General features: G+C 43.3%; 1 protein-coding gene across 2 annotated transcripts in view; it reads right to left on the bottom strand.

The window, feature by feature from the left end:
• The window catches only part of FAM107B (family with sequence similarity 107 member B), a 64,183-nt gene extending 38,295 nt beyond the window's left edge, over positions 1 to 25,888 (bottom strand). Inside the window, exons 1-2 of one of the 2 annotated variants that reach the window (XM_075857388.1) lie at positions 25,735 to 25,888; positions 20,034 to 20,110 (exon numbers count right to left, since the gene is read on the bottom strand). In XM_075857388.1, the coding sequence (XP_075713503.1) occupies positions 20,034 to 20,091 (58 nt within the window). In that variant the 5' untranslated portion in view covers positions 20,092 to 20,110; positions 25,735 to 25,888. The remainder of the gene's footprint in view (positions 1 to 20,033; positions 20,111 to 25,734) is intronic. The other variant, XM_075857389.1, reaches the window with a different exon arrangement.
• Positions 25,889 to 26,198: the final 310 nt, after the last annotated feature.

The raw sequence follows: 26,198 nt of genomic DNA, 5'->3' as shown, positions 1-26,198 counted from the left end.
ATTCTGATGCCCTATTAGGACATGTAGATATCAGAGGGGGCTCCCCTACTATGTATTACATGGTCACCCTTTAATTTGAATTGCCCCGGTTTAATATAACATTTCCTCCTGAAGTGACACCCGCAATTTCCCTTATGGAACAATCACTTTAAGATCTGAATGATTCTGATCCATCATGTAACTGTCCAACGTAAAATGTTGAAAATGACAGAAATAATTTTGCATTAATGAGTTGATAGTACACACAAATTATGGTACTCATGTCTAATACTGTTGAATTGTAACATATAAACGGTTGTACTGTATAACTACTATGATCGGCAAAGCCTACAAAATTGTTGTATATACGATGGCCAAAAACCTGTCCTGATCATGTGATGATCACAGAGGTGGCATGGCACGTTACAATAGTGTTCCAACCAAGGACAACATCTGCATGGAGTTTATATGCTCTCCCCGTGTTTTATTGTATAAAGAGTAACTCCTGGCAAAAAGGAAAATTCAGTTTGATCAGAATGTCTCGTTCACCTACATACTGTAAACCTACAACTCCTCCCGGACGATACAGTAAGGTGTTGGGTCTACACTGCTTATTTTGGAGCATAAAAGCCTCATATTGCGCTCCAAAATACACTTGAATTACGCCTGCAAACAGTTTCCCGTTGATTTCATGAGGTGTATTTTTACGCTGCAGAGTTAAAAAAAAGTGTCTTGTAAAAAGAAGTAGCATGTCACTTCTTGAGGCATTTTTAAAGCCGATTTTCCATTGACACTACAAAAAAAAGCCTCAACATAAGCTTCAAATTCAAAATAAATAAATTTTTAGCTTTAAAAAAAGCCTTGAAAATGGCCTCATAGATTTCAGCAACTTCTTTTTGTACGTGTGAACATACTCTTAGGCTCTGTTCACAAGACAGAGTGTCGGCCGATAAAAACGTCTGTTTTAGTCCGTTTTTCTCGGCCGTTTTGCATCCGTTCTGTTTCCGTTCCGGGTTTCCTTTTTTAACGGCCAATTTTGACCCTGTCCATTTTAAAAATGCATGAATTTCATTTGTACATTTTTTGCCACACACTTCCCTCTGTAGATACTGCCACAGCCCCCCTTGTAGGTAGTGCCACACAGCACCCCTTGTAGGTAGTGCCACACAGCACCCCTTGTAGGTAGTGCCACACAGCACCCCTTGTAGGTAGTGCCACACAGCACCCCTTGTAGGTAGTGCCACACAGCACCCCTTGTAGGTAGTGCCACACAGCACCCCTTGTAGGTAGTGCCACACAGCACCCCTTGTAGGTAGTGCCACACAGCACCCCTTGTAGGTAGTGCCACACAGCACCCCTTGTAGGTAGTGCCACACAGCCCCCCTTGTAGGTAGTGCCACACAGCCCCCTCTATATGGACAGTGAAGTGAGGGACTTCTCCTGGAGTGGAAACTCCGGCCACAGGGTCGGGGATTCCGTTCAGAAGTCCCTGACGTCACTCTGTCCATATATGGACAGTGAAGTCAGGGACTTCTCCTGGAGCGGAATGCCCAATCCCCAGCCACAGCGTTGCCGAAGCTGTGGCCGGGGATTGGGGATTCCACTCCTACAGGGAGCAAAAAATACCCTCCTCCTATGCACTTCGCACTGTGAGGAGGAGGAGAGAGCGAGCGACAAAAGACACGACCGTCACTCGGAACACATTCCAGTGGTGGCCGTGTATTACCCGGCCCCATAGACTTCTATAGGGGGCCGGGAGAACGGCTGAAAATAGAGCATGTCCCATTTTCTGACGGCCCGGTTTCCCGGGCCGTCACAAAAATAAAAATAAATCGGTCGTGTGAATAGCCCCATTTGGGATCTATTGTTCCTACTGCGGCCGTGTGACGGACGTTTTTTGAATGGCCGTCACACGGCCGGGAAACCCTGTCGTGTGAATAGGGCCTCAGGCCTAGTTCACACCGTTTTTTGCAGGCAGAAAATTCTGGCAGGAAAAAAAAAAAAATCAGCAGTTTTTTTTTATTTTACACCACACGCGTCTTTTGCAGCAATTTTTGCAGCGTTTTTTTTGCCGCAGTTTGTGAGGCATTTTGTTTACCTCTTTCTTCAAGAGGCAATGGAAAAAGCCACTAGCGGGTTTTTTCCCCCAAAAGACGCATCAGCAAACGTTGCGGCTGTTTGCAGAATTATTTTTTTTGTCTCCCGTTAATTAGGGTTTTTGAAGCGGAAAACGCCTCGCGGGGAAAAAAAAACACCTTTGCTTCCCATTGAAATCAATGGGAGGCATTTTCGTCTGTTGTTGGCGTGGTTTCCGCTTAAAAAAAACCAACTGTGTGACCAGGGCAGTAATCAGCCAGTCCCAGAACTTTTAACACTAGGCATTTGGTCAGGCATAAACTGAACGTGTCCCCTTTCACCTTGATGCCCACAGCAAACAATTTCACCAATAGACTACTACATCCAGTAGTCCAAAAATATGAATCCCCTCTAACTGCAGGTCTATTGAAACGTAACTTATCTCTTGCAGTTAAAGACTTAGATAAGCTAATTTCTTTATTACATTATTACTGGAGTTGTTTCTGAAAAAACGTGCATGGATTTTTACAAGCACTATTCAGTGGATTGGGACAATCGGATGTGTGTGAATATACCCTTAAAGGGAACCTGTCATGTTAAACATTCAGCCTACAGATCACACAGCATTTTCTTCATCTCGAAGTGGATTATCCGGCTTTTGAAAACAGTGTTATAATAGTTTTCTAGTAAGTGTCAGATATTGCAGTAGCCCGATACTGAATGCAAATGCTTGGAATACAGGTAAATGAATCCAGAGTTTATACTGCACATACACTTTTTAGGTATTTGTCATTGTCAGGTAAGAATGTGAGCAAGCAAGGTAAGGAAACAAAGACTATTATTGTGACTCAATCTTGCGAAATAGGTGACAAAATTATTAATACGAAGCCAAGGAAGGACCTTTAATTCAATGTCATCTCTAAAACGTTAACGGTCTTCAGAGCATATTCCTCTAGCAAGTCACCCCTATTTTACCTACAAATTTGCCAGCCCTACAAATTAAACGTTACAAGAGTCAGGCCAGCAAATCTGCAAAGAGTTTGCGACAGACGCATGACAATACAATTTAGAAATGCTCCAAATATCCTGCTTTCGGGATAACAGAACTAGAAGGCCGGATTCACACGAGCGTGTTCAGTCCGTGATATACGTTCCGTATGTCGGCAGTATTTCCCGGACTGAGCACACTGCAGGGAGCTGGGCTCTCATCGTCATCTATGACGCTAGGAGTCGCTGCCGGAAAACTGTCCCGTACTGAAAACATGTTTTCAGTACGGGACAGTAGTTCCGTGGAGAGGCAGGGACTCCTAGCGTCATAGATGACGATGATGCTAGGAGCCCAGGCTCGCTGCAGTGTGCTCAGTCCGGGAAATGCGGCCGACCTGCGGAACGTATATCATGGACTGAACACGCTCGTGTGAATCCGGCCTAAAAAAAAATTTCTTCAGTACGCTTCCCCTAATGGCGGCTACAGGCCAGTCATTTTATCATTTAACTTTTTGACTGTCTGAAGGGAAGCAGGTGAGTTAGAATAATAGACTTCCAAACGTTCTAAAGATATATTATGAAATTAATAAAAAACACAGAATTTTGGACCTATTTAGACAAAAAACAAAAAAAAACAAAAATCGCACATTCTAAATGTTTGTAGTGTTTAACCCCTATCCGCACCAGGACGTAACTGTCCGTCGTTGCGGGAAGTTACTTCCCGCACGAGGACGTACAGTTCCGGAGTTAATCCCGGTGCACACTGTCGGCGACAGTGTGCACCGGGAACCAGGAGGTCAGCTGTCGCCGACAGCTGACACTCCCCTCTTGCCGGCCAGCGGTCCTTTGCCGCTGATTTCGGCGCATTAACCCCTTAAATTCGGCGATCGGGTGCAATCGCCGAATTTTAGGGGTTTCTAACATATCGGCAGACCCCCGTCCGAAATCGCGGGGTCTGCCGATAGTTAGTATGGCAAACGGAAGCCAAACAATGGCTTCCGGGTCTGCCATGGACGGAAGCCCATCAGGACCAACCTTCGGCTGGTCCTGATAGGCTTCCTGTCAGAGTGACAGAAAGTCACTGTGCCGTTCCCGATGCACACTGTCGGCGACAGTGTGCATCGGGAACTTGGAGATCAGCTGTCCCCGACAGCTGACACTCTCCAGTGTTGCCGATCATCGCCGCTGATTTCGGCAATTAACCCGTTACATGCGGGGCTTGATTGCGATCTCCGCATGTAGCGGGTTTGTAGCGCATCAGCAGCCCCCATGCAATCGTGGGGGCTTCTGATGCTTGTGATGGCACCCGGGGGCCAGACAACGGCCCCCTGGTCTGCCATGTATGTCAGCCTATGAGGATCAGCCTCTGCTGATCCTCGTAGACCAACTGTCAGAGTGACTGTGACGTCACACTGACAGTTGGAATACGTTACACTACCTAGGTAGTGTAATGTATTCTAGCAGCGATCAGAGCTGCAGCTCAAAAAATGAAAGTGTAAAAAGTAAAAAAAGTTAATAAAAATGTTTTATAAAAGTGTAAAAATAAAAAGGTTTTGTTTTCCTATAATAAGTCATTTATTATAGGGAAAAAATGAAAACGTTAAAAAAAAGTACACATATTTGGTATCGCCGCGTTCGTAACGACCCAATCTATGAAACTATAATGTTAATTTTTCCGCACGGTGAACGCCGCAAACAAAATAAACGGAAAACTGTCAGCATCGCTATTTTTTGGTCACCACCCCTCCCAAGATATAGAATAAAAAGTGATCAAAAAGTCGCATTTACCCCAAAATGGTACCAATAAAAACTACAACCCGTCCCGCAAAAAACAAGACCTCCCACAGCTTTTTTGACGAAAAAATAAAAAAGTTACGGCTCAGAATAGCGTGTCCCAGAAAATAAATTATTTTATAGAAACTTAATATTATTGTGCAAACGCTGCAAAACTTTAAAAAAACTATACACATGGTATCGGGGTAATCGTACCGACCGGCAGAATAAATTAAAACTTAATTTATTGCGCACAGTGAACGCTGTAATAAATAAAGAATTTAAAGCGCCAAAAATCGCTGTTTTTTGGTCACCCTAGCTCTAAAAAAAGATCCTGAGGGGCCAAAATGCTCACTATACCCCTAGAAAAATTCATTGAGGGGTGTAGATTCCAAAATGGGGTCACTTTTGGCGGGTTTCCACTGTTTTGGTCCCTCCGGGGTGTTGCAAACCCGACATGGCACTGAAAACCAATCCAGCAAAATCTGCGCTCCAAAATCCAAAAGGCGCTCCCTCCCTTCTGAGCCCTGCTGTGGGTCCAAACATCAGTTTACGACCACATATGGGGTATTGCCGTAATCGGGAGAAATTGCTTTACAAATGTTGGGCGGCTTTTTCTCCTTTATTCCTTGTAAAAATGAAAAAAATCTATGTTTCCACAGAAAAATAGGTGATTTTCATCTTCACAGACTAATTCCACTAAATTCTGCAAAAAAACTGTGGGGTCAATATGCTAACTATACCCCTAGATAAATGCCTTGAGGGGTGTAGTTTCCAAAATGGGGTCACTTTGGGGGGGTTTCGGCTGTTTAGGTACCACAAGACCTCCTCAAACCTGACATGGTGCCTAAAATATATTCCTAAAAAAAGGAGGCCCCAAAATCCACTAGGTGCTCCTTTGCTTCTGAGGCCTGTGTTTCAGTCCATTAGGACACTAGGGCCACATGTTGGATATTTCTAAAATCTGCAGAATCTGGGCAATAAATATTTAGTTGCGTTTCCCTGGTAAAACCTTCTGTGTTACAGATTTTTTTTTATTACAAATGAATTTCGGCAAAAAAAATGAAATTTGTAAATTTCACCTCTACTTTGCCTTAATTCCTGTGAAACGCCTAAAGGGTTAAAATATTTTCTGAATGTGGTTTTGAATGCCTTGAGGGGTACAGTTTTCAAAATGGGGTGATTTATGGGGACTTTCTAATATATAAGGCCCTCAAAGCCGCTTCAGAACTGAACTGGTCCCTGAAAAAATAGCCTTTTGAAATTTTATTGAAAATATGAGAAATTGCTGCTAAAGTTCTAAGCCTCGTAACGTCCTAGAAAAATAAAAGTACGTGAAAAAAAAATGATGCAAACAAAGTAGACATATGGGAAATGTTAACTAGTAACTATTTTGTGTGGCATTACTATCTGTTTCACAAGCAAATACATTTAAATTTAGAAAAATGCTAATTTTTGCTAAAATTTGACGTTTTTCACAAATAAATATTTAATTTATGGACCAAATTTTTTCACTAACATAAAGTACAATATGTCACGAGAAAACAATCTCAGAATCGCTTGGATAGGTAAAAGCATTCCGGAGTTATTACCACATAAAGCGACACGTCAGATTTGAAAAAATAGGCTGTGTCCACAAGGCCAAAACAGGCTGTGTCCTGAAGGGGTTAACATAACTTGGCCCTGCGTCCAACTGCCAACTGTCCAACTCTTGATGAAAGGAACAAGAGAAGACAACTCACAGTACTTAAAAAAAAAAAAAAAAAAAGAAGGCCACCAGCTCAGAGAGTAATCTATGCCAGAACAATGAGGGATTGAACACAGAATAGGCCTAATTTGTGGACAAATATAGAATATAAATCTCAATACCAGAAAGTGCAGATATGGAAGTCTACTGGTTATGTCCCATAATGAAATACCTAGCGACCACATCTGATTAACTTTCCAAACTGCACTGTAATATAAAACAAGGGTACTGGGTGGCCAAATAAGTGATCCGCTGCAATAGAAAGCAAATATTAGATAAAAGATGTCGATTTAAAGGTGATTTATTTTTATTTTTTTTTAAGTTGAAACCTTAGGCTAAGCTTAAACAGTGTTAAAACCAAGGCACAACTGTATGTTTGTACATGCGCTCAGGGGTGGAAATCTAATTTTAAATATCAGGTTCCTTACGTGGCCAGCCGGCAAAGGTATGCGTGCGGTGTCCATATTAATTTACCGGACTTGCACTAGTAACAAGTAATTCTACTGGTATATAGTGCAGCATTTCTCAATATTGCTAAGGGCCCTTTTACACGGCCCGATATAGGCCATAAAAACAAGCGACGATCAACGAGACAGCTCGTGGATCGGTGCTTGTATGAGCATTTCACAAAGAGCAAAGAACGGTTATGTATGGGGACGAGTGATCGTTACTATGATCGTTTATCCCCATACATTTCCATCATGTCGGCAGCACATCCCTGTTTACACGGACTAGCGACCATTTTATTAGTCGCATAAACAAGCTCGTTCATCAACTAATCATTACCCTGTTTACACAGGGCTAAGATCAGGAACGAGCGTTTACATGAACGTTCGTTGGCGCCATCATTGGCCTGTGTAAAAGGGCCTTTAGTTACGATTTTATTCATAATTGGTCTGACATCACATCACACTGCAATACAGCCATTACAACCATGCAAAGCACATATCACAAAACAGTACTCAATCCCCTCCATTACTGTTAACATACAAAGTTCAGTTCATGCTGCCAGACTAGCCAGTAAGTGCTTGCATACGATAATTAAGCCATGTCCCCATACAATCAATGCTACCATAGTGCCTAAAATGACCCCAGAAAAGTAATACAGTATATACACTTAACTGTACATGCACGGATGTAAAATTGCATGCACAGATAAACACATACATTGTTATGCCTTGAGGGGCCCTGGCACTCTTGCATCCCTTCTCATTGACAATAGGGAAGAGAACAGTGATTTTCACATTTCGCCAGCTCCCTGCTCATCTATGCACTGCAGTGTGGGATGAAAGGGGAAAAGATGCTCCTTATAGAGAGGCTCTGTCACCACATTATAAGTGCCCTATCTCCTACATAATCTGATCGGCGCTGTAATGTAGATAACAGTGGTTTTTATTTTGAAAAATTATCATTCTTTAGCAAGTTATGAGCAATTTTAGATTTATGCTGATGAGTTTCTTAATGCCCAACTGGGCGTGTTTCTACTTTTTACCAAGTGGGCGTTGTAAAGAGGAGTGTATGACGCTGACCAATCAGTGTCATACACTTCTCATTGTTTCAGCCCAGCATGATCCACAGCACAGTGTGATTGTGCAGTGAAAGAAGCTGGGCTGGAACAATGAGAAGTGTAGGACACTGACTAGTCACTGATTGGTCAGCCTCATACACTCCTCTGTACAACGCCCAGTTGGTCAAAAGTAAAAACACGCCCAGTTGGGCATTAAGAAACTCATTAGCATAAATCTAAAATTGCTTATAACTTGCTCAAAAATGATAATTTTTCAAAATAAAAACCACTTATCTACATTACAGCGCCAATCACATTATGTAGGAGATAGGGCACTTATAATCTGGTGACAGAGCCCCTTTAAGCTGAAATCCTGCCTCCGTGCGCCAGTACCACAGAGCCAGCGTCAAGATGAGAACACACGTAAATAAATGCAGCACGAATGCTGCAGTTCTATAATTCATGTGCAACAGGAGCAGGACCGGGGTGGCATTCCTCTTCTCCCTGGTTGTAATTTTAAAAACCAGATAGGCAGAACCAGAGAGAACCAGCAGAATTTCAGCTCTGTATGCAGTTTTGCTGGGGAACGCCAATGCACATTTTGTTATAGAAACAGATCTATATTTCAGCAATATTCATTCTTAAACAAGGGTATATTTATAGGTGGTACAGAGTAAGAAGTCACACCTGAGCCCTGTTCTCTGAGGGGGGGGGGGGACTGTCAGTAATATAAATGGAACATGGTAAACTGAGGGTCTTGTTACAGAATTTGAATTGGGGCCCAGAAGCTTCAAGTTATTCCTCTGTCCATGAAGCATGGAAATATAACTCAAAAATCAATAAGCATTTTTTGAAGTAGCATTAGCTCCCATTTTCCATAAATGCCATGGCACTCACCAAGTATTATTAAATCCTTTATTGAAATCCAAAGCACGTAAAATCCTAATACAAAAGGCTATGCAAGGTCAGCACACCCGAGCAGACGGACAGTTTTGCGTTACACATGCATCATCAAGGTCCACTTTCCATTTTTACTACAATTTTTAAATAGCACGGCTCTCTTATTTCATCAGTACAAAGTGTATCGATTGCAAGTGATAGGCCTCATCTAGTGCTCTCCAAAAATGTTATACATGATAATCAATAGGTATCATCATGACAAATCAAGATGAAAGGCTCCATAAAGGGAACAAACAAAAAAAAAAACACAAAACAATATATCTGTGTATATTTATATACATGTACACCCGCACGTCTTATGAACTCCTAGTGGTATATATTATCATCGCTATATCCAAGCAAATCTAGAATATGTGATCATCTTCTGATCACAGAAATAAGCTGTAATAAAGCCATAACCAAAAGTAACTAACATTAGGAGAAGGTGACCTTGTACTAGAATTGCAAGGTCGTCAAAAGAAAACCACGACTGATAGAGACTGAGATGATCGACATTGTGCAGGATCTGCAGAACTTCCAGGTGGACTTGCCCTTTAACATTTGGCAAGCCTTATGTTTTTATATAAATATCACAAGGGTTTGTATTAACTCACATCCAAGCAAACATTACAAGAAGCTCATGTCGAGCAAACACTTCAAGGTTATCTGAAGGTCACTAAACACAAAGTGCCAACTCTAAATCGTGCTCACATGGTACTGATGAAAGTCACATAGTCACAAGACGAAGGGGACATTATAGATGTTGCTGGAGACAAAAGAAAAAAAGCAAAAGGAAACTAGTTTGTGTAGAGCGGTGTAATTTACCACGGGTATCAACGCTGGAACGCACACAGCCAGACAGCAGATTGTTCACATCTAACACCCATTTACCATAGCAGATGCTTCCCACAATCCAACTATGCTCAGAATGACATGCTTGGGATCAGCGTTAAATATGGCCCGAGGTCAGGCTGACGGCCAGACACGGGCAGCATTTTCCAGTTTCTATTATTAAAGGCGAATGCTGGAAATACACTGAAAAGTTTGAAATACAACAAACCTCAGTTTAACTAAATAAACATGGTTAACCACATTAGGAAAACCTATGGGAACTACACCTAGGATGTTTATAAAGCGTGCCAAATTCCCATATTGTACAATCCAGGCAGCTGAAGATTTCACAAATCTAGAAATATGCTGTAAAGTATGCTGGTACTTTATAAATAAAACGTAATAGGATCAGCTGATCGCCGTGGGTCCGGCTTCTCTACCCTCTGGTAACTAGCTGTTACCCAATAGGGCATAGGAACCCTTTAATCTTTTAGGGGAATGCTGCCTAGACAGTTTTTGGTTACAATGTTTCTCAATACTATATAGCAATGAATTTTTATCTGTAATATGAGAAACAACTCCTAATACCTACATATTTATTCTTGTGAGAGAGGGTGATCTTTTTTGGGAGTTCCCTACCTCTCGGACAGGTTATTGAAAACCAAGTATTTTTGATAGCCTAATAACAATGACACATTGAAGCTTATGTTCACGGAGTCGTTTTATTACTTTCTACAACTCTGTGTTTGTTTTCGGTCTTATCAGTTTGCATTATAGGAGCAGCAGGATATAGTAATTCATTAATCCACTTTTTGGCCTCCACTCACTGTACTGAAACAACTTCCAAACATTTTGTTGACAGCATTATTCATACATTGTACTGACCTGGATGAGTAATGCAGACGCCTTCATAAATTGTGCTCACTCACTATGGCACTGGATTCCATAATGGTAAATGCGCCAGGATTATACGATTACATAACAAACCCCTGTGGTTCCCAGTTACCTATTAAAAATCCTGGCTGCACAAACGTTAAAAATTATCCATTATAACAGACCCAATACAGAGAAGATTGACCAGATACAGGATAAATAAAAAATGAAGGGGATTCTCCAGGTTTTTATAAACATTGGGCCTCATTCACAACTGCCTAAGCCCAGGTTCCCATAAGTTGGATTGGCTGCAGATTTCTGCAGCAGCAAAATCACATCAAAATATGTGAATTTGCCTGTGGATGTCCTAAACAGCAAAAAAACTAAGTAAAGAAATAAATTTCACGCTTGAAAATGCCTTCATTGAGAAGGTGAAACGTTTCTTGTACGTTTGGTGCTTAAATCCACTTGTTTGCTTGAACTGGGGTGCGGCTTCTTGACTATTTACTTGATGTTATCTACAAGAGGTCACTCCTTTGAAACCGTGCACCAACCGTGTGGATTCTTGCGCGCTACAGTTCTTCTCCACACACCGTATTTTTTTTTTTACCTGCAGATCTGATTGCGACTGAAAATCTGTTCCATACATGTGCATGGGGTTCATTCTGCAGCACGTGCATGGACTTCTACAACTCCCATTTAGATAAATGGGACAGTCGCAGAGATTTATGTAATAAATCTGCTGCGTGTGAATACACCCTAAAGCCCCATGCACACGACTGCAATTTTTATCCGCAATTACAGATCCGTAAATGCCAATATATAGATACATTAATTTCTATGGTCCACGGACACCTTTCGGAATATTTAAGGAGAAGTCTCCGGGCCGTAGAAATGACCCGCAAAAAACAAGACATCCTATTTTTTTGAATTTACGGACCATGCTCCTATACTTTATAACGGGAGCACGGCCCGCAAATGCGGGCGACAGTCCACACCCATAATCATGGACCGAACACACGGCTACGGCCCTCTGCAGGGAGCCTAACAGAAAGGTGTTAGGCCCCATGCACACGACAGCAAAAAACCTCCGTAATTGCGGTCCGCAAAAACGGAGCCATTCACTTTCATTGAACACTGACACCTTTCCGTAACACTACGGAAGGGTGTCAGTGCCGTGGAAATGTTCCGGGAATTATGGAACATGTCCGTTCTTTCGCATTTTGCGGGCCGTGCTCCCATACTTTGTATGGGAGCACGGCCCGAAAATGCCGCTGTCAGTCAGCGGCCGGCCGTGCCCGCAATCGCGGGCCGTGATTGCGGGCACGGTCGTGTGCATGGGGCCTTAGGCCTCATGCACACGACTGTATCCACAAATACGTTTCCGTATTGCTTTATAGTCATCAGCAACGTACCCATTTCTGCTGAATGGTATCCGAAAATACGGTCCGTAGTGCATCTGTATTACATCCGTATATACGGATCCGCAAAAAAAAAAAAAAGAAGAAGAGGAGGAGGACAGGTTGATGGGAAATCCCCTTTGTGTCGCTTAGCAACACTTCTGTATTTGCGGGTAGCTATCTGTATTTGCGGACGCACCTCCGTAGCCATCCGCAATTTTGGCCTCCTCCATAGACTCCATAGGAGGAGTCCATGCCGCAATTGCGGACCAAAAACGGACATGCTCCATAATTCACGGCACAGTTCTGCGGAACAGACACTCATCCGTAGCGATACGGAAAGGTGTCCGCGTTCAATGGAAGTGAATGGGTCCGTTATTGCGGACCGCAATTGCGGTCTGCAAATACTGAGGTTTTTTACGGTCGTGTGCATGGGGCCTTAGGCCCCATGCACACGACCATAAAAAACCTCAGTTTTTGCGGACCGCAATTGCGGTCTGCAAAAACGTAGCCATTCACTTTCATTGAACACTGACACCTTTCTGTAGCACTACGGAAGGGTGTCAGTGCCGTGGAAATGTTCCGGGAATTATGGAACATGTCCGTTCTTTCGCATTTTGCGGGCCGTGCTCCCATACTTTGTATGAGAGCACGGCCCGAAAATGCGGCTGTCAGGGCCGTGATTGCGGGCACGGTCGTGTGCATGGGGCCTTAGGCCCCATGCACACGACAGTATTTTTCATCAGTAATTACTGACCCATTCGTTTAGATTGGCCACGGACACCTTTCAGTAATTTTACTGATGGGTGTCCGTGCTGAAAAAAATCATAGAATCTGTTCTATTCTTGTCAGTAATTACGGCAAGGACTCTCCCAAAGAAGTCTATGGGAGCTTCCGTAAATAAGGACGGCTACTTATGTGCATCTGTATACGGTCCGTATTTACTGAAACATTGCTAGGCAACATGTTGATGACATCATTTGTAACCTCCCTCTTTTTGTAAGGATCCGTATATACGGATGCAATACGGACCCCCTTCCGTATATACTGATGAAATACGGCTGCCTACTGATCCATATTTACGGACAGTATTTCTGGATAGATGAAAATACTGTCGTGTGCGTGAGGCCTTAGGCCCCATGCACACGACCGTGCCCGCAATCACGGCCCGCGATTGCGGGCACGGCCGGCCGCTGACTGACAGCCGCATTTTCGGGCCGTGCTCCCATACAAAGTATGGGAGCACGGCCCGCAAAATGCGAAAGGGACATGTTCCATAATTCCCGGAACATTTCCACGGCACTGACACCCTTCCGTAGTGCTACGGAAAGGTGTCAATGTTCAATTAAAGTGAATGGCTCCGTTTTTGCGGACCACAATTGCGGTCCGCAAAAACTGAGGTTTTTTACGGTCGTGTGCATGGGGCCTTAAACTGCTCAATAAAAATCAAAAGCTGGTTGATGTGGACAAAAAAGCCAGTTTTCTGTATAGCAGCTGAACGGTTACTTTGCGGTCTGCAAAAACAGAGCCATTCACTTTCATTGAACGCGGACACCTTTCCGTAGCACTACGGAAGGGTGTCCGTGCCGTGGAAATGTTCCGGGAATTATGGAACATGTCCGTTCTTTTGCATTTTGCGGGCCGTGCTCCCATACCTTGTATGGGAGCACGGCCCGAAAATTCGGCTGTCAGTCGGCACCGGCCGTGCCCGCAATCGCGGGCCGTGATTGCGGGCACAGTCGTTGCATGGGGCCTAACTTCCATCAAACTTTGCATAAATCAATAGTAAAAGTGAATATAAGAAACTTTGTAACATATCTTAAAGGAACAGTGTCATCACAATTTTTTTTTTAATATGTTAAAGATGTTAGTGCTTTATTAAAAACGTTTATATTTGTGTGTTTGTGTTTTACTTCTTATTTTTACACTTTTTCTTCCCTATGGGGGCTGCCATTTTTTGTTCCATTTCTGTATGTGTCGATTAACGACACATACAGACATGGAATACGGCAGCCACAGTCCCATAGGGACTGCGAACGGGTCCCGTCCCATCCACTTCTGTGTACGCCGTCTGTGTGGGAACTGCGCATGCGCCGCTCCCACACAGTCCAATTTGAAATGTGCGCCGTCCGGCGCCATTTTCCTGGTGACCGGAAGTCGCGGCCGGACAGTAAGATTACTACTTCCGGTCGCGGCTTCCGGACTTGTGCACTTGGACCAGCAGCAGCAGACGGAGCGGACGGGCCGGAGTGAGCCGCGGCGGCAGGAGCAGGTAAGAGATTTCTATGTATGTTCGTGTACGTTTACTACTGTATGTAAACCTACTACACTGTGTGTTAGCTCAAAAAATGGCGACACACAGTGTAGGAGGTAAGACCGTTCAAACCCCTCGTTTATCCCGGCACTAGCCAGGATAAAGGAGGGGGGGGGATGCTGAGAGCTCACTAGAGCGAGGGCTTTTTACCCAATTTTGCAATGCTGCAATTTTGGGAATAGCTCCATCTAGTGACCAGCAATGGGAAATATTATAAATTAGAATCTAATTTATAATATTTCCTGACTCGTGAAAAAAATAAAAAAAATTTGAACAATGTTTAATCACCTACACACTAAATGTTTAATTAAAAAAAAAAAAAAAACATGTTTTGCTGGCAACACATTCCCTTTAAGAGAAAAATGCCTTTTACTTCAATTATCAGGCCTCGCCCTCCTACCTGTTCACTCTCTGAATTTACTACAATACTTCTCCTCAAGACGGACTATAAACTCACTGAAGGATCAGGTTACATGCTAGCCACAGAAGTCTATGGAGAGGGGTGGGGCCAGAGGGAAGCGAATGAGAGAAAAGCAAAGAGACACAGGCTGCGGCAGCTTCTAGTAAGGCCTTATTTATACGAACGTGTGCGTTTTGCACGCGTTGCAGTTGCGTGTTTCATCAGTGTTTGGTGCGTGTCTGCGTTATTTTTGCGCGTATGGCATTCTTATGTCACATGTTTTTGACGTATGTAAAATGAAATGGAGGTGGTTCTTTTTCTCATAATTTTTTTGAGCAAATGTTGCGCGAATCACGCACAGCACACGGATGTGCGTCCGTGATTTTCACGCACCCATTGACTTCAATGGATGCGTGATGCGCAAAAAACGCTCAAGTATAGGACATGGAGAGTTTCAAGCAGCGGACACACGCTGCGTGAAAAACACGGAATGTTTGAATGGCCCCATTGACTTACATAGGTCCATGCGACGTGCGTGATTTTCACGGTCGTGAAATATGCTCGTGTAAATAAGGCCTAAGGGTTATATCTCATCACTGTGCCGAATTCTCAGCTACAGTACTGCTGTATAATCTACTCCATATTGCTGCAGCTTCTATACATGTGATAGAGATCTTCTATATGTGCAGCGTATAAAAGACATGATAGCCGCTTGAGCTAGTGGGTGGAGCCTGAGACAACAGAATTAGAGAGTGCGTCTGCAGAGGGAAAAACTTCTAAATAATGCAGGGTACAAGTCATATAATGTCCAGAAATAGTATCATTCCTCATGTACACACACGACCGCTTATTCTGAAAAGTCACCTGAAAGTTTAAGTTATGACCTATATTAGCTTTATGCTAATTACTTTCTCAATGGACAACTGGCGTGTTTACTATATGACCAAGTGGGCGTTGTACAGAGGAGTGTATGATGATGACCAAAAGTAGTAAAAACGCCCCGATGTACGCACATAATACACGCCCAGTTGTACTTTTACTTTTAAACACACCCAGTTGTACTTTTGCAAGCCTCATTTGCATAAATACGAAAATGGTCATAACTTGGCCAAAAATGCTCGTTTTTAAAAAATAAAAACGTTACTCTTATCTCCATTGCAGCGCCGATCTGCTGCAATAGCAGATAGGGGCTGCAAAATCTGGTGACAGAGCCTCTTTAAATTAAAATAATGCCCAGTGTTATATGAACAGATCATGGAGACTACGACTGTAGGCACTGGTGGATTTATTTCCAAACATCGCGCCCAGTACACAGACCTCTATGTACAAATGTGGTGCTGTAAATGAAATCCACAGAACCCGAAATGACACGCTAGTATGACTTTTCCAAAAGTCTGCACACTAAAACGGCTATAATGGAAATAGACTCCATTTATTCAACATGTTGGACTTCTGTAGGAGTTTCCACTGTAGTGCTGGCACTTTGGAGGCTAAACAAGCTACAGCCTGGAAATGCTGTTTTACACTTTGAGAAATAGCAGAGATTTTATGAAAGAATGGAAACCTCATAACAATTTTCCATATGCACACTATACAAAGCATTAGTTCACAACAATTTACCAAGCACAGTCCCGCAACCTGTGTCCCCAGATGATTTTGCAATACCAATGGCAGCATGCCCTTGCAGCTCTAAGAAGATATGCTGCATCATGTAGTTCTCTCGCACCAGTGCCCAACACACATTGAATACAATGCCATACTAGTGCCTTTGTGTCTACAGACAAGCAATAAGGTGGCAGTAAAACTATGTGCAGGACTTACGCCAAGGAATTAATTCCATCGCACAATTAGACTGTCATGGAGAAATGCCATCATTTGCAGTCTCTTACCTTCTGATTTACTCAGTTTGACAGTCAAATGATTTTTTTAGGCATTAAAGGTTTTTGTTAATAAAAAAAAAAACCTCAGTTAATTGAATTCCATTGATTAAAATTAGAGATTTATGAATATATTTAAGCATAAAACACACGTATCTGGTTTACAGAGTAATTTTACCGGTTACGTAGGTACAGTACTGATTTTGACAGGTTTGTACTGCTTCAAAATAATTGGCACCCGCACACTTTCTACTCTTTTAATTTAGCTAATAATCTTTAAAGGCTATGTACCTGTTTTTTTTTATTAATCAAATATTTATCTGTGTTTAAGAAGTTTTCTAATTGACATTTAAAAAAAAAATAATAATATATATACATTTTTACTATACAGCTTTTATGTATCCTGTATACAAAAAAGCTGTATCACTCTCAGCCAAATCCATCTGTCCAGTTGATATAGATCATCACACGATCCAGCTGATATTGAGCACATCTAAGTTGATGAACTTAGGCCTAGTTAACATGGAGTAATTTTGAGGCAGATTTTGACCTATTTCTTGCTGCGGTTTAAACGGCGTTTTTCGCCTGCAGCCATTGAGCGCAGCAGGCAAAATAAAAACACCACGAAAATCTTTTTCTGCCTCCCATTGATTTCAATGGGAGGTCAGAGTCGGAACCGCGGCAAGAAAAGAAATGCCGTTTCTTTTTCTCGCGAGAGTCTAAAAGCCACTCGGGAAAAAGACAAAACGCTTCCACCGCCCAATGAAATCAATGGATGGCGGTTTCGACCGTCTTTTGGCACAGATTCAGATGCGGTTGCCAAAAAAAAAAAACTCTGAACTGGGCCTTAGATTTGAATGTTATTAGCTGGATCCTATGTGTCAGCCGAGCCGTGAATTCAGCTGAACTGAAGAATTCGGCTAAGAGAGGGTGACCCAGCTTCTATGTAAACAGTATATATAGAAGCTGTATTATAAAAAGTTAAACTATTTTTTAATAAGTCAATAAGAAAACTTTTTTTAAAAAAAACCATTGATTTTATTAAAAAATAAATAAAAATACACTGGATTGTACATAGCTTTTAAGCATCAGCAAATCACATATTCCACGCTTCTGCACTAAGTTAGTAAAATGCGGTCCTTAAAAAGATTGCTTCTCTACCCCCAGGGATTAGCCGTTACTGCTGAGGGAAGCAATGGCCAGCCACACATTTCCCCTGCAGCGGCTACTACAGTGGAAATGGAGCATCATATGCCAGCCAATGAAGAGCTCATCTAATTCGAGATTGGTACTGTAATGGGATGCAACAAGTCAGTTTGTCAAATTTCTTCCCTCCTAGATATTCCATAATCAAAGTAGAAGCGTTAAGGAACAATAGCAACTCAGCCACGTAAAGTTATAAAGCGGAGTCGCTGAATGGCATAGTAAATAAAAGTCACTAACGCTCTGCTGACTCAACAACTGCAGAGTTCCAAAAAGTGTGTGCCGACAGCTTCATGGCATGGGTTTCCATGACCGAGCAGCTGCATGCCTTCCTTACACCACCAAGCACAATGCCAAGCGTCAGATGGAGTGGTGTAAAGCACGCCGCCACTGGACTCTAGAGAAGTGGAAACGTGTCTTGTGGAATGACAAATCATCCTTCTTTATCTGGCAGTCTGGTGGACGAGTCTGGGATTAGCGAATACCAGCGGACCGTTACCTGTCTGACTGCATTGTGCCAACTGTAAGGTTTGGTGGAGGAGGGATAACGATAATAGGTTGCTTTTCAGGGGTCGGCCTTCGCCCCTAAGTTCCAATGAAGGGAAATCTTAGTGCTTCAGCATACTAAGAAGTTTTGGTTAATCATATGCTTCCAACTTTGTGGGAACTGTTTGGGGGAAGGCCGGGGATTGGGGATTCCGCTACAGGAGAAGTGAGTGACTACACTGTCCATATATGGACACAGTGACGTCACTCACTTGTGAAGCTGAATCCCCGACAATGTGGCTGGGGATTCCACTACAGAAGAAGTCAGTGACCACACTGTCCATATATGGACATTGAAGTCATTGACTTCTCCTGGAAAGTGGGGGGGGGGGGTGTGCAACCTACAGGGGGCTGGGTGGCATTACCTACAGGGGGCTGGGTGTGGCAACAAATTTCAATGAAATTCATCAGATTTTAAAATGGACAGGGAAAAAAACCGGATGCAAAACGGGTCAAAATCGGCCGTTAAAAACGGCAACACAGTCCGGAACGGATGCAAAACGGCCGGGAAAACAGCCGTTTTTAATCGGCCGACACTCGGACCCTGTCGTATGAATAAAGCCTACCTCTACCGCTCAGGCGGCAATGTGACACTCTGACCCGGTCGTGTGAATAAAGCCTACCTCTACCCGTCTGGCGCCATCCACAGGGGGGCTGCGTCTGGCGCCATCCACAGGGGGGCTGCGTCTGGCGCCATCCACAGGGGGGCTGCGTCTGGCGCCATCCACAGGGGGGCTGCGTCTGGCGCCATCCACAGGGGGGCTGCGTCTGTTCTCAGCCTTTTGGTTTATCCTGCAGCTGCTGCCGTTATGAGCAAGTGTTATACCAAAGATAGGAAAATTAACACAAAGACGATATAACCGGATCCATAATATCTGTGATATCCAGACAGTCTAGAGATCTGCAGTGACAATGTGCGCGCATTATTTGCAGAAGGATCTGGCTGTGATTTGATGTGTTTATGCAAAATATTGGGCGTGGTTAGGGGGCATGGCTTAAAAATGTCCCTCTTTTCCGAATTCAAAAGTTGGGAGGTATGCTCCACATGTCCAAACTATTGCGTATACTGTAATTACAACAGATTACTAGATAGGGATCATACCTGTCATGACAAGAATGCAAGAAGCAGCTTAGCATTGAAGGTAAGGAATAATGTATTGCCCATCCCTGACCAAAACCTCAAATGGAATGTGTATTGTTTATTTATTGCTAATATGACGTTATTAGGAAAAGACACAAAGGTAAAAATAAACACACACCTACGCCGAAAATCACACCGCTGTATAAACTAGACGAGGCGTTTCACCCAATTTTTTAAATATTCTTTAGCCAGGAATAGAAGAAACGCTCCTTTGTAACATGCGCCAAAACTAGTGACACTGGCTAGAGGGGACTGTGGCTTACAAGAATAAACTGTACAATCTCATCAATGTGCCTCTAATGTGGTGTTATTGCTGTATAAGAAGGGGTTGATTTTTATTGTAAGTGGGTCTCCCACCCGTGACCCTCCTCTACATGCCAGAATAGAAAACTGCTCTGGTGGACTCAAATTGCCCATGTATTACATAAACGGTCATTTACCTGTACGCCCGCTGTTTGTTAGGGGAGCTGATGAGCGGATTGTCGCAGTGGCTTCCATAGGACAGGTGAGATAAACCCTTTAAAAACAGACAATAGTCAAACTGCATCCCTTACATTTAGTGTAATAAAGCTATTTATATACAGCCTTGTAATGGGTAGTGTTGGTGTACAATAAACCTATGAGCGGTTTGATAGCACTATAGAAATTTGTGAGATACCTTCCTGCTTGCTCTTTAAATAAAAACATTTTAGTAGATAGGTTTGTGATTAGGTTAATTCTGAATGCATCTATCTATAACCGAAGCATGTAAATGGTCCAATATGATTGGTTTTATATTATGCTAAGTGCTGCCACTAAAATGAATCGGACATGCAAAAAAACGGTGTCATCAGAAAAGTGACCGCCACTTCTACATAGTTGTTTTATTCTCCACAGGTCAGCATAGAAATGACTGGCCCCAAAAGCAGACTGAACTGGAAGTTATACAGGAATAGGTGCGGACAACAAAGCATCCTACAACTCTAAAACAGCTATCATCATCATCATAATATATATATATATATATATATATATATATATATATATAGCTAGGAGGGCTGAAAGGCGACAGTGTCTCCCCCATGTCACGGTAAAATTGCAGGATGACTGCAACTTCAATCTTTTCTTGTAGGAAAAAAAGTCACAAGTAACTTTATTTTTTGAGTTTTCTGTGACGTTCGCAAGGCCACTTGACACTTTTTCCCCATAGGACGACATTAAAGCCCCATCGCAGTCGTGGTAATCCCATGATTTTACCCGGGGGCACAGAGTCACGCTGTGGAGCCCTAACAGTCAGACAGTCCCTACGAATACAATCGGGGAAGATTTATTAATACGGTCTTAGGCGGGATTCACACGACCGGGTCCCGCCCGAGCCCGAGTGTCGGCCGGTAAAATCTGACATTTTGCCCGGCCGGTTTGCATAAAGTTTTGCAGCAGTTCCGGGCCGGGCAGATCTGGACAGTGACATCAGCGGCAACTACTGAAGGGGAATCCCCATGTGTTCGGGGATTCCGCTTCAGGAGTTTCCCCTGATGTCACTGCCCAGATATGGACAAAGACATCAAGCGCTCTGTCCAGGAGCGGAACCCCGAAAACACGGGGATTCCGCTCCTTCAAGGAGTTAAGTGGGGCTAACATATAGAGCGGGGAGATACCTCCCTGCTCTGCTATAGTGGCGTCGCTACAGTAGTAGCAGCCGCAGCAGCTGCTAGCGGCGCCATGGAAGGTGTCGCCGGGCCAGGGAGCTTTTAAAACAAGCAGGGGAAGGGAGCCAGCGCAGCGCTCCCTTCCACCTGCTGTACACCCCGGCCCTGCCACACAGTATCTCCAGGGTAGCCATTCGTAGAATGGCATCAACTCCTCCTCCTTACATGCACTCTGCGCTGTGAGGAGGAGGAGATAGAGCGCAAGCAACGGAAAACCCGGCCATCACGCGGGACACATTCCGGTGATGGCCGTGTATTACCCGGCCCCATAGACTTCTATGGGAGCCGGGCATCCGGCCGAAAATAGAGCATGTCCTATTTTTTGACGGCCGGTTTTCCCGGACGTCAAAAAAAATCGGTCGTGTGAATAGCCCCATTAGGGGTCTATTATTCCTAATGCAGCCGGGTGCCGGCCGATTTATGAACGGCCGACACCCGGCCGGGAAACCCTGTCGTGTGAATGAGGCCTTAAAGGTAGACAGTATAAAAAAACTAGACCTGACAGAGAGGCTTCGCCAAAATTATCACAGTGGAGCATACTGTATGAGAAATTTGGTGCATCTTTCTAGAAATCTTAATTTAGTAATATTGAACTATAATAAAGATTTTTTATTTTATTGTTAGAATTCCTAATCAGTCACACAATTTCCCTCTCTCCCTTATATATCTAGAAATCTTAGAAGCTTCTCTTCCTTATGGCACCTCTTGGCTGGAATACTATACATCAAAATTTGGCGCCAAAAAAAAAGTACGTTGTAGATAAATCTGGTGCATTTTACACCTCCTAAGTCATGCCCCTTTTTCTTGATACTTCAAAACGGTCTTGGAAGGGGCAAAAAGGGTCTTGAACACAATCTGGTGCAGGTACATCCGTTTTTTGCACATTTTGGGCGAGAATTCTGGCGCATGTTCGTTCACACTGCTTATTTTTTAGTGTAAAACACTGATATTTCACTCCAAAATACACTTAAAATACGCCTGCAAAGTTTCCCATTAATTTTAATGGAAAATCCACTGTAGTTCATATGAGGCATATTTTTATGCTGATCTCTCATTGACGCTACAAAATACGCCTCAAAAATTCGCTTGAAAAAAACAAAAACGATTTTAAAATTTGCTCCAAAAACGCCTGGTTTCACAGGCTGTTTTCTCTGGACATCAGCCTCGTATTTTTCTGCCTCCAACATATGCCGTGTGAACCGAACCTAAATCTCCCCCATTGAGTCTCATGTACTTTCAAGTTACTGCAATGAAATACACAAAAGGAACGACATAGTTGCACACAAGTCGCACGATAGTTTGTAATTGTGCAGACTTTAAATGAAAGGGGTTTTCTTTAAAAGGGTTGTCTCACCCCAGACAACCCCTTGTATATGGGAGCCGTCATGGCAATCAGTCAATTGCCACTAATCCGGCTCTCAACATCCTTGGCAAACAGTTTATTTTGCCAGGGGGAGACTCAGCTAGCTGGACATTTTTCCTGCAGTGGCCACTTTAGGGGAAATGTAGTATTACATGGCAGCCATTCAGATAAATGTCGGTCCATGGAATACATGCACCGCTTGTGTTCTACAGAGTGACTCTCCGTTCTGCCTCACAGAGGGGCGTACCGAGCGGTGGACCCCCCCAATCTATAACATCCATAGTAGGATATATACACAGGGGTTCTCTTCATGAGACAACCCTCCTAAATAAAGCTCATTGAATGCATGACTAAAAAGTTGCATACATTTTAATACACTTGGGGGGGATTTATCTAGAACTGGTGGAAAGGAAAGTGGAATAGTTGCCCATGGCAACCAATCAGGTCACTGCTTTCATTTTTCAAAAGGCTTCTGAAAAATGAAGGGTGGACTCTGATTAGTTTCTACGGACAACTACTACAAAACCTTTTGTGCCCCCACAGACCAGCAGAACGAAGGGGCCACAACCGTCCAATGAGGGCTTCACTGCAGAATCCAACACAGCAAGATCCATTCACATTCAGCCATGTCTGGAACTGCAGCTCAGCCCCCGTGAAGGACTGACACAAATCTAGACAACCACGGAGAATAGGCCGTGGCGCTCCTTTCTATTGATGGTCAGGGATCATGTTCAGAATCTACTGATCACAGATTGGTGGCTTATTATAAGAATAGGCCAATGTTATATCCAAAAAAAAACCTCTGTCAGGGGAAGTTCACACTGAGTTTTTTGGTGCTGATTTTGATGCAGAAACCTGGTGGAAACAGCACCAAAAAAGCTGCAAATCTTCCCCTGGTGACTTCAATGGGAGGCAGAGGCATTTCTTTACCTGGGTGGCTTTTGACCGCTTGCGGAAAAAAAAAGTGGCATGCCCTTTCTTGGAGCGGTTTCCGCCTCTAAACCCCCATTGACATCAACGGGAGGCAGAGAAAAAAAAAACAAAAAAAAAAAACCACACCACTCGTTTGAAGTGGGGTTTTTTTGCAGCGGTTTTTGCATTGGATTTATTATACAAGACATCTAAGAAAACAAGGCAAAAAATGCTGCCATTTCAAAACCTGCCTCAAAAATCCTAATAAGTTATTTGACGAGTTTTTTGGAGCGGAAACCGATCCGCAAAACTCGTCAAACCGCCCGAAAATGCCTCCCATCAATTCCAATGGGAGGCGGACGAGTTTTTTTACCGCGAGCAGAAAAACCGTATTGCGGTAAAAAGAAGTGTCATGACCTATCTTGAGGCGGTTTCCGCCTCCAAAACCTAATTTCAATCGGTCAGAAACAGGGAAAAAAGGCCTCGACGAGTGTTTTGACGAGTTTTTGTCAAACCACTGTGCAAAAAACATCTGGAGCAGTTTTCGCAGGAGGAATTTTCCTCCTGCATAAAACTCCGTGTGAACACAGCCTTAAGTTTTGAGGCAGATTTTTTTTCTGCCTTACAGAAACTCTGTGTGAACTTACCCTTAGGCTGGCTGGGTTCACACTGCATTCTTATTGTGTTTTTAACATGCGTTTTCTTGTTTTGGTAGATATAGGTCTCCAAAACCTGCCTCAAAAATCCTAATAATTAGGCTGGATTCACACAGAGTTTTTTGTAGGAGGAAAATCTGCCTCAAATTTCCGTTTGGAAATTTGAGGCAGATTTTCCACTACCTGCATGCCGATTTTCGCGGGCGTTTTTCGCCCGGGGCAATTGAGCGCCATGAAATACTCTTTGTCTGCCTCCCATTGATGTCAATGGGAGGTCAGAGGTGTAAACACCCGAAGATAGGGCATGTCCCTTCTTTTTTATGCTCGCGGGAAGAAAAAAAAAAACACATCCGCCTCCCACTGAAATCAATAGGAGGCATTTTCGACCGTTTTTTGGCGCGGTTTCCGCATCAAACTCGTCAAAAAAACTCTGAACTCCCCATAAAAAACGCACCAATAACGTACAGCGTGAACAAAGTATCACTTTTTGAGCCACCATGCTGGCTTATTTTAACCACAAGATGCTCTCTGAAAAAAAAAAATGTCAATCTATTTGTGGATTTTTTTAACATGCTAAATATTGTGGTTTATGAGTGGGAAACAGTTTCCGGAACTTTTGTTAAAAATAAAAAAAAGCCTACCGTACTAAGAATTACATAAACCTTTGCATAGCAATCATGTGCAAACGTGAAAATACAGTAGAAAAGTGTAAAAAAGCAAAAAAGAGAATCGAGAACTGGACGTCCTTGACACAATGGCAGCAACTAGTTGATCTGTCAGGTTTTGGAGGCAGTTACAGGAGTCGCAGCAGTGATGTCAGAGATATTACTAATACAGAAGTATTGTAGTGATGGATCCTGCGAAAAGCTTTCAATATTCTCATAAATTCTGGGGAATGGACTTGAGATTACAGAGGAATTCTCTCCTACATGGAATGAGTTCTCACTTCTCCCTCCATCCAGAACTGGAAACCCAATGAATGGTTTTATGGCATAGTGAATAAGAAACAAGGCTCAGGACTGCCATCATTGCTCTGGATGATAAGGAGGTGATAAGTTGGCACAACAGCCACCCCTGAGAAGATCATTGTTTACACACCACAAAGTTTCCTTGCACCAATGTGTACTTACACCTCTGTACACTACATGACATGCCACCACATGTTACCCCAGGCAGCATGCTGCATCCTTCTCCCTATGTAATCATTGACAGATGCAGCAGAGCTGAGTTTGTCATTTGATGATCTAAGTGTTACATAGGACCGCAGCTACACCATGTGTTACCACTATGCACAAGTAATATAGCCCCAAAGAGAGATAACTTCAACTCTGCTACATCTGCACTCCACGCATAAAGGACAGAATATATATGCCTAAACTCCATCGTCATCCTGACAATTCTTCCTCCTCCCCAATACCATCAGTCTCACAATCGATCATTACTAATCCATCGCATCCTGCATACATTATCCCAGGCAGAGATAAGCGCAGCCAGTAATGTACCCCCATGAACACACACATACCTCCCGTCCAGCTAACGCCCTGTCTCTGCGGATGGCTGGGAGGATACTGTCACACCGAGCTCCCGTGCAGCCCTGATGTAGCCGCTTCCCCCGGACACTTCTCTAGCCCCGCTCCCTCACAATAACCTCACGCAGCACAGAGCAACTCCGAGGGGAGGAGAGGGAGTTCCCGGCCCCGCCCCTGCAGTGGCTCCTCCCACTCACCAGCCCAGTCGTGTTTCCATCCGCAGAGCCCTTGCCGAGTGTTGTGATGTCTGTTACTAATTTACCTCAGCTCTAATCTGTGCATTGTACTACACCCGCGCCTGGGAAAATGTGCCCAGTCTCCATACTAGGGTTGTGTGAAGGGTTAATAAATATACGTCGCTCCTATAATGACTTTTTTATTACTTCAAATTGTAAAAAAATGAGCACATATTAGAAATCAGCATATTAAAGTCTGAATTCGGAATCATGGCGGTAAC

The sequence above is a fragment of the Rhinoderma darwinii genome, chromosome 3 (genome assembly GCF_050947455.1).
Source record: "Rhinoderma darwinii isolate aRhiDar2 chromosome 3, aRhiDar2.hap1, whole genome shotgun sequence".
Lineage (NCBI taxonomy): Eukaryota > Metazoa > Chordata > Amphibia > Anura > Rhinodermatidae > Rhinoderma > Rhinoderma darwinii.
Note: the sequence above shows the minus strand (reverse complement) of the source record. Positions and strands in the feature narration are given on the sequence as shown.